The sequence below is a fragment of the Hyphopichia burtonii genome (assembly GCF_001661395.1).
Source record: "Hyphopichia burtonii NRRL Y-1933 unplaced genomic scaffold HYPBUscaffold_2, whole genome shotgun sequence".
NCBI lineage: Eukaryota > Fungi > Ascomycota > Pichiomycetes > Serinales > Debaryomycetaceae > Hyphopichia > Hyphopichia burtonii.
Genome location: NW_017963729.1, coordinates 411,066 through 419,710, shown reverse-complemented (window position 1 = coordinate 419,710; position 8,645 = coordinate 411,066). Strand labels below are relative to the sequence as shown.

General features: G+C 38.6%; 6 protein-coding genes across 6 annotated transcripts in view; 2 read left to right on the top strand and 4 right to left on the bottom strand.

The window, feature by feature from the left end:
• The window catches only part of HYPBUDRAFT_106403 (SDR family oxidoreductase), a gene marked incomplete at both ends in the record, with an annotated part of 4,123 nt that extends 2,395 nt beyond the window's left edge, over positions 1-1,728 (bottom strand). Inside the window, one exon of the mRNA XM_020218483.1 lies at positions 1,057-1,728. Within this exon, the coding sequence (XP_020077580.1) occupies positions 1,057-1,728 (672 nt within the window). The remainder of the gene's footprint in view (positions 1-1,056) is intronic.
• Positions 1,729-1,962: 234 nt separating this feature from the next.
• On the bottom strand, positions 1,963-2,715 carry HYPBUDRAFT_4612 (SDR family oxidoreductase; the record flags this gene model as incomplete). Its single annotated transcript, XM_020223441.1, has 1 exon — positions 1,963-2,715. One exon carries the CDS (start codon positions 2,713-2,715, stop codon positions 1,963-1,965), a length of 753 nt encoding a protein of 250 aa, XP_020077579.1.
• Positions 2,716-4,310: 1,595 nt separating this feature from the next.
• Positions 4,311-5,018, top strand: SRR1 (Srr1p; the record flags this gene model as incomplete). Its single annotated transcript, XM_020222135.1, has 1 exon — positions 4,311-5,018. One exon carries the CDS (start codon positions 4,311-4,313, stop codon positions 5,016-5,018), a length of 708 nt encoding a protein of 235 aa, XP_020077578.1.
• A 102-nt stretch (positions 5,019-5,120) lies between these two features.
• On the bottom strand, positions 5,121-6,647 carry MTG2 (putative GTPase; the record flags this gene model as incomplete). Its single annotated transcript, XM_020222134.1, has 2 exons — positions 5,121-6,467; positions 6,615-6,647. The coding sequence occupies 2 exons, from the start codon at positions 6,645-6,647 to the stop codon at positions 5,121-5,123; spliced, it is 1,380 nt and encodes a 459-aa protein (XP_020077577.1).
• Positions 6,648-6,820: 173 nt separating this feature from the next.
• Positions 6,821-8,158, top strand: DBP8 (ATP-dependent RNA helicase; the record flags this gene model as incomplete). Its single annotated transcript, XM_020220019.1, has 1 exon — positions 6,821-8,158. One exon carries the CDS (start codon positions 6,821-6,823, stop codon positions 8,156-8,158), a length of 1,338 nt encoding a protein of 445 aa, XP_020077576.1.
• Positions 8,153-8,590, bottom strand: HYPBUDRAFT_106175 (uncharacterized protein; the record flags this gene model as incomplete). The annotated part of the gene is made up of 1 exon (XM_020218465.1): positions 8,153-8,590. The coding sequence occupies one exon, from the start codon at positions 8,588-8,590 to the stop codon at positions 8,153-8,155; it is 438 nt and encodes a 145-aa protein (XP_020077575.1).
• Positions 8,591-8,645: the final 55 nt, after the last annotated feature.

Genomic DNA, 8,645 nt, shown 5'->3' with positions numbered 1-8,645 from the left:
AAGGAGAAGCCACATCGTATTCGACTATATGAAGATTTGAACGATTTAAATCTTTCAAAGCAGTGGCCTTAGCGAAAGAGCGAGTGGTAGCAATTACATTGTTGTTTGGATCTTCAGAAAGCTGTTTAGCGAATTCAAACCCAATTCCACGATTGGTTCCGGTAATAAAGTAAGTAATAGTCATTATGGATCTGATAATTGACTGCGGTTCATCTCTACGAACTTCAAAACCAATTTATATACCATACTACCCAGAGAGCAAGTCGAAAACTAACTAAATAGTTAATTTTAATTGATTTAACGTTGCTTCACAACATAGGTAATGATAAGCATATTTTTTTTTGCAGCATAGTGTTGCAAATACCAATACAGGGGTAATTAGTAACGATGCCAATCTATTTATTGTGAAGCAGTGAGAGCCAAATAAGTTTTTGCTATTATCTAAAGCTTATTTTGAGCCTGGGTGTTATTTTAGAATACAATATACCGAAGTGAATACCGACTCCTCGGACTCTAAGGAGTCTAATTTATAGTTTGCTTAAAACAGAATTGAGCTAGAATTATGGCCCCATAATAAGGATTATAGTTCCCTGTTATACTGCTTCATTTGAGTGAATGTTCATTTTCCAGAAACACACTTGCATTAGGCTGTACAAAAAGAATAAGTGACCTGCTTCATATGAGGAAACGGAAATGCACAATTGGAAGCAACTAACATTGAACCCACTGAAGAACTCGATTTAAGCGAGTGCAAAGAGTTTGTTTAAGAAGAAGGGTTTCGTTAATGGCAAACAAGATCGCCAATTTCCTTCTAAACTATTACATTGTGATCACTTTAGAAGGCAACATGATGGCTCAATCTACTCCATCATTTTCAAAATTTGAGCTACAGCTTAAATAAAGACATTGTCACATATTTCAAAATAAAGTATGAGAGGTATTACCATAGCTTATGAAAGTATAGGGAAAGATTATTCACCAGGAAAATCTACCACCATCATAGCTAATAAGAGTATCATTATCATCTTGGTTAAGATCTTGAATAATATCAATTACACTAGCAGCAGATTCTTGAGGAGTTATTATTGGGAGTGGGAAGCTCTCTCGGTAAGGAAGAAGTGGCTTAGACATATCAGTTTCAACAACACCAGGATGAACCGCAACCACAATCGAATTCTTAATGTGGACCAAATCGGAAGATTTGTGATCAAAAGCAATGTGTCTTGAAATATAGTTCAAAGCAGCTTTAGAAACGCCATAATGGGAGGCTTGCATAGGGTAGAAATTATTAACACACCCAGCACCAGAAGTGATGAAGATGAGCTTTTTGGGGGTTTCCGGGTTGGCCTTTTTAGACCAGAAGGGGAAGATGGATTGATACACTTTCACCGAGCCGATTGCGTTAACCGCATAATGTTCACGAAGCTCATCTTCGGTTGTTTGGAGAATTGATTTCTGAGAGTCTTTAGCGATCCCCGAGTTTTGAATAACAACATCGACCGAGTAATTTTCAATTGATTGCAAAGATTTCCGCATCAGATCTAAAGAATTATTTAAATCAAATTCAATAATGATAAGATTTGTGCGATTCAACTCTTTCAAAGCGGCAGCATTAGTAAAAGAACGGGTGGTTGCAATAACGATATTATTGGAATCAGCAGAAAGTTGTTTAGCAAATTCAAACCCAATCCCACGATTGGCACCAGTAATAAAGTAAGTGATGGTCATGATTGTGGAGGGCGAACGAAATCTCAAGCGTCAATTGTCATGTATTTATACATTTACCATTAGTCATCCAGTGGATATGATTTGAAGCGTGGAGATTACTGCAAAAAGCTATTCCCGTTTCGTAAACCCGGTTTACTTCAAAAGGTACTCGAAAGAATTAAATACACGATCTGAGTAAATCAGTCTACAGTTCATATAAAAACATAAGCATATATTCACGTGTACATAGGAAAATTACCAGGTGACCTTGTTACCATCATAGGTGATGAAAGTATCGTCATCTTCTTGTTTAAGATTTTGAATAAGGCTAATCAAGCTAGCAGCAGAATCTTGTGGGGTAATCACTGGGACCGAAAGTTTTTCTCGATGAACAAGAAATGGTTTAGCCATATCGGTTTCGACAACCCCAGGGTGTACTGGAACCACGATCGAGTTTTTGATGTGGTCCAATTCAGAAGACTTATGGTCAAAAGCAATGTGTCTCGAAAGAAAGTTCAAAGCAGCTTTAGAAGCACCATAATGGGAGGTTTGCATGGGGAAGAAATTATTAGTCCAGCCCACGGCAGAACTGATAAAAATGAATTTTTTGGCGGTTTCCGGGTTGGCTTTTTTAGACCAGTAGGGGAAGATGGATTGATACACTTTCACCGAGCCGATTGCGTTAACCGCATAATGTTCACGGAGTTCATCTTCGGATGTTTGGAGAATTGATTTCTGAGAGTCTTTAGCGATCCCCGAGTTCTGAATAACGACATCGACCGAGTAATCTTTAATTGGGAGCAAAGATTTTTGCAAAGTTTCCAACGAGGCGTTCAAGTCGTATTCGATAATGATAAGATTGGAGCGATTTAAATCTTTCAAAGCGGCAGCATTAGCAAAAGAACGGGTGGTAGCAATAACAACGTTATTGGAATCAGCAGAAAGTTGTTTAGCAAATTCAAATCCAATCCCACGATTGGCACCAGTGATAAAGTAAGTAACAGTCATATTTAATGATTTTTTACAACAGAATCAAGATTATCAGGTCAATTGAGCTGCTTTTATACCAATTCCCTGGAGGCTGCTTACTAAATCCACCTTACCAAATCAACCTTGCGCCAATTGCCCACCAGATTGGCCTTCGTCAAGTACCAAGAACCCTTTGTCAGCATCAGCTTTGTCAGCACACAGAACTATTTTCCAACCGGAACCGCTCAAACAAGCAACTCCGTCGACGGCAAGCTGTCAAACAAACAATAAAACGGCGAAGCACCCTTTGCTAAATCCGGGACCGCCACCACCACCACCCGTACACCAGGGGTTTGTGCACCCCACTACCGGGGAAGGGGATTAACCAAGCAGTAAGCATCTCGAAGCGGCCAGCCGAGCACCACGGGAACTACTTCCAAGAATCTCACCATCCACCAGATCGTCAAGCTCCCCCAATTCATCTGATGACCCAAGGCTGAGATGAAATTGGCGTGATATTATACTTTTAACCTTCTGGACAATCAAGCACAGGGCTATCCCCGTTTTGGGCGGGGCACAGGTCCACCCGTACCGCGGCCCCGCCAAAGTATCTCATCTCATCGCACATTGTTCAATTGAGATGACAATCCAAGCAAGTGAACAGTGGTGATCCAACCCCGATCAGCAATAAGCTTTACGTGAGAGCCCAACCGTAAAAAAAGAAAGCCAATCAGATGTTCATGAGTTTTTTGCACCAAAGTCTTGTCAGACACTTATAAATAGTCAGCTCACGGAAGATACGCCAAAATACGATGGCTCTGGGGAAGAAAATAATTCTTAATTGCTAAGGCGAATGCAATTATTTTAGCGAATTCCGTTATTTTCTTGAAGAGGATATCTGAGTCATGGCTAGTAAACTGGGCTAGTAGCTGCTGTAGCTTGTGCGGTAGCTGCTGTAGCTTGTGCGGTAGCTGCTGTAGCTTGTGCTGTAGCTGAGGAGTTACCTGTTTGGGACAGAGCAACCATTACCTACAATTTGATATCCATTAATATTAGTTAAACATATTAATTTAATTATTAATTTAATTAATATCAATTCAATATAAAGGATACAAATGAACAGATCTCATCTAGTAATCCAATACAGCTACCAGAACCATGTTTGCAACCAGTCGTGACGGTGATTAAAGTTTACGCTCGTATACGTGGACAGGTCTAGTCTAAATGCTTGTATGGTCTTATAGATTTCAGAAGTCGATTCTCTCGTCAAACGGGTCCTGCACCCTTTCTTGTTCCTGGCCCGCCTCTCGCACAAACAAAGCAAAAGAAAAAAAAAAAGACAACAAAAAAAGACAACCAAAAAAAAAGAACAACAAAAAAGAACAAAAAAAAAAAAAAAAAAAAAAAAAAAAAAAAAAAAAAAAAAAAAAAAAAAAAAAAAAAAAAAAAAAAAAAAACAACAAAAAGACCAAAGTTATGGGCCCGAACCTCCGGCGCCTGAAAGCAAAAAAGAAAATTCTGCATGCATGCAAGGTTGTTCTACCGATGGGTTCTAAAGGTATATATATTTGAAATGATATCCGTGGTGGAGGAGTTGGATGGGAGGTATTTCGTTAAGGATATCTTCAAGCATTATGGAATCGCTTAATCCGATCTACACTCACAATCACTCGTACTCGCAATCGTCGTTCAACTCGCAGGATACTTGTTTCAATTCGCAGCTTTCGACTCCTCCGCTCACCAGCGACTTGATTGACCCACCCCATGACTTGGTAACTGGCGATTCGGGAGACTACTTCCATTACAAAAGACCCACTCTTTCGGTGGATGTCACTCCGGCCGAAGTGCTAGAAAAAGCCAGTTTTATATCTCCGGTGGAGGACGATGATTGCAATTCGATTAATTCGCACTTACAATCCTACGACTCTAATTTATTCATACCCAATTTCACGCCATTTAATTTTTTACTCGTTGATGATAACGTTATTAATTTGAAGATTTTGGCCAAGTTTCTCAATAAACTCTACCCCAATAGCCAGTGTGTACAGATACAGGACTCCACCAAAGTTATGAAGACGTTGGAAAAACAAGCGTTTGACTTGGTTTTTCTCGACATCGAAATGCCGATACTAACCGGAACCGATTTGGCTAGCCTCATTAGACTCAATCACTCGAATGACGGGTTGGGTCTTATTGCAGTGACTACCAGACACTACATTGAAGACTTGAAACTCTACAGCAAGGTGGGGATTGACTTTACTTTTGCTAAACCACTCAACTATTCTCATAACTACATGATGTCTTGCATTGATCAAGTTATCAATTGCCGAAAAAATTATTAATTTTGCATTTTTCTCTTATTTATATACGGTTAAGACGGATGGGCCGTCAATGATTTTACTTCTATTTCTGCATTACTATATACATTTATACCATTTATACATTTATACCATTTCACTCATTAGCTTTATACACTTTTGTATGTTTTCATCCTGTTTGGCGCAAACCGGGAGGATTTTCCACGACATGGAATCAACATAATCTTTCAAAACATGATAATTTCCACTAGACTCGTTCAAATCAGCTTTGGTGGCCACCACCAATTTTTTCTTGTTTTGCATCCGCTTATCGCCAACTTCTTGCATAAGCGTTTGTAAGTCACCAACCGCGTCTTCCAGCTCTAAGGAAACCACAAACACCATGCCCTTGGTTCTTTCGATGTGTCTGAGGAAATCTAACCCCATTCCTTTATTCTGCGAAGCCCCCCTGATAATCCCCGGAATATCGGCCACGGTAAATGGCTCCTTATCAATGGTGGTCTGAATGGTCCCAATCGTAGGTTGTAACGTGGTAAATTCCCAGTGACCAACCCTAGGACTGGCTTTGGAAATTGACCTCAATAACGTAGATTTCCCGGCATTTGGTAACCCAATTAACCCTAAATCAGCAATCAATTTCAACTCTAATAAAAAATATTCTTGAATCCCATTCCGACCTCGTTTACTAAATCGAGGATTTCTTATATCTTTAGTTAAAAAATTCATATTCCCCATTCCTCCTTTACCTCCTTTCAATAATAACACCGGTTGCAAAGTCGGCTTGTTCAAATCAATCCCCAAGATTGGGAACCGGTCGTTCGTTCGTTCTTCAAATATAATCTCTTCATCGTATACTTTCACCCGTTCATTCAAATTATTGAAATAGTCTCGTTCTCGCTGGTACTCTTCATCTCGCTCTTTGAATATCCACCCATCTCCCGGCTGGTAATCCTCTCTATATAACTGAATCTCGTTATTAACTAACCCCATCTTTAGATTAACCATATCTAATCGGTCCTTCAGCCGTCTAATCGACCTTCTAATACTAACCGGATCGGGAATCCACCGAATCGTGGTCCCAATCGGGACCTCCAATATTATATCTCGGCCATTCTTCCCGTCTAATTGTGATCCTTTACCACTTTCTCCATACCCGGCTTGATAACTCTTATTCAACCGATGTAACGAATTAAGCCCTTCCACTACTTGGATATATATGTTTCCTCCATCTCCCCCGTCTCCTCCGTCCGGAGGTCCAAATGGTGTATGGGAATCTCGGAAAAATGATACCGATCCATTCCCTCCTTTACCACTACCTAACCTGATAAATCTTAAATCTTCAAATGTCTTATTTTCCACCTTTTGGGCATTTCTCATCCGATCAGCATGGACTCCAGTGAATATAGAGTGCGTCCGATATTCGTCTCCCAAAAAATAATCCTTCAATGATAATTGTATCTTGGTTATTTCTCTCTTCTTGTCAATTTCTTCATAGCTGATTTCTCCATATCTATTATACTCTCGTTCGATCGGGGTATCTAAAACTTCAAGTTCAAACGTATTGGTTTCAGGACCAGGCACCGCTTCTCTCAACACCCGAGCACTGCTAAACAACCTCACCAACCCTGGGGGCTTAATACCTGTCCGAATCATTCTAGAGATGTTGTAGCAATTGAATATGCCTATATAGTTTGAGTTTTTTTTTTTTTTTTTTCACCGTTGGCAAGTTACGAGGGCGAGCACGTGATGACCGAGGGTTCATCATTAAAAGTTATTTTATAAAAAAAATACTCTGAGATGAGATGATAGTTTGATTCATATAACTAATGTCAAAATTCGAAGATCTAGGGGTGGCCAAGTGGCTCGCCGAGTCCTTAAATGCCATGAAAATCTACACGCCAACCACCATTCAAGCAACGTGCATTCCAAAGATCTTAAAAGGTCATGATTGCATTGGTGGGGCTAAAACTGGTAGTGGTAAAACTATTGCATTTGGTGCTCCAATGTTGACTGAATGGTCTCAAGATCCAATGGGGATTTTTGGTGTAGTTTTAACTCCAACAAGAGAGTTGGCATTACAAATAGCAGAACAATTCCATGCGTTGGGTTCTTCAATGAATATAAGAGTTAGTGTTATAGTTGGGGGTGAAGATATTATAACTCAAGCCTTAGAATTACAGAAAAAACCTCATTTTATAATTGCAACTCCTGGTAGATTAGCAGACCATATAATAAATAGTGGGGAAGATACCATATGTGGATTAAGAAGAGTGAAATACTTGGTTCTTGATGAAGCAGATCGTTTATTAAGTAATAGTTTTAGTAAAGATTTAGAAAAATGCTTTGATATATTACCAAAGTCAGATAAAAGAAGAACTTTACTATTCACCGCCACGGTCACTGATGCAGTAAGGGCGTTAAAAGATCGTCCTGTTCCAAAGGGGAAACTACCAGTTTATATAAATGAAGTTGATACTATTGATAAGGTTGCAATTCCATCAACTTTAAATGTTAACTATATTTTCATCCCTTCATACGTCAAAGAAGCTTATTTACATAATATTTTAACGCTATCTCAATACAAAGATGCAAATGTTATAATATTTGTTAACAGAACTCATACTGCTGAAGTATTAAGAAGAACTTTAAGAAAGTTAGAATTAAGAGTGGCTTCTTTACATTCAGAAATGCCTCAACTGGAAAGAACTTCTTCATTGCATCGCTTTAAAGCTAACGCGGCTCGCATTTTAATTGCTACAGATGTTGCTTCAAGAGGTTTGGATATTCCAACCGTTGAATTGGTAATAAATTATGATATACCGGCAGATCCTGATGACTATATTCATAGAGTAGGTAGAACTGCAAGAGCAGGTAGAAAAGGTGATGCATTATCAGTGGTTACTGAAAAAGACGTGGAAAGAATTTTATCCATTGAAGAAAGAATTAATAAAAAAATGGACTTATTAGAATTAGTCGACGATGATAAAATTATTAAAGAATCTTTGAAAGTAACTAGTTCGGCTAAACGTGAAGCTTTAATGGATATGGATAGAGAAGGATTTGGTGAAAAAAAATTAAATAATAAAAGAAAACATGCATCTAGAGAAGAATTAAAGAATAAATCTAAGATTTCAAAGCTGAATAAAAACTCAAAGAATTCATGATTCTTTAATATACTGATCCACTATTAGAGATATATTTATACCAAGTAATGTAATAATAATGCTAGTAACACAAAAAATTGTAGTCAAATTATTAAAATTATACGTTTTGATCTTATGTTTAGCGTATCTTTTAATGGTGACAAAATAATCAATTCCACTCACAATTAACGTAATTACCGCAAGACTCATCAATACCATGGCAACAAAAAATGAATAATTAGAAAATCCTTTGGATGGTTCATCCCCGCCGCCATCCTTATCGTCACTCGAAGTATGAAGCTTGAAGTTAAGTACCACTCCCAATGCAACGAAAAATAATGAAGTTGAAAATCTGATAAACGTTAAACATGTTCTTTCCGACTGCAAAACGTCTCTAGGCTCACTACTTGATACCTTCATCACCAACGCGTACGGAAACCTCCCAGACAACATTGCCTCCTCACTGTATATTGGGTAGTTGCTTTCATTGGAACCTCTTCTCGATCGT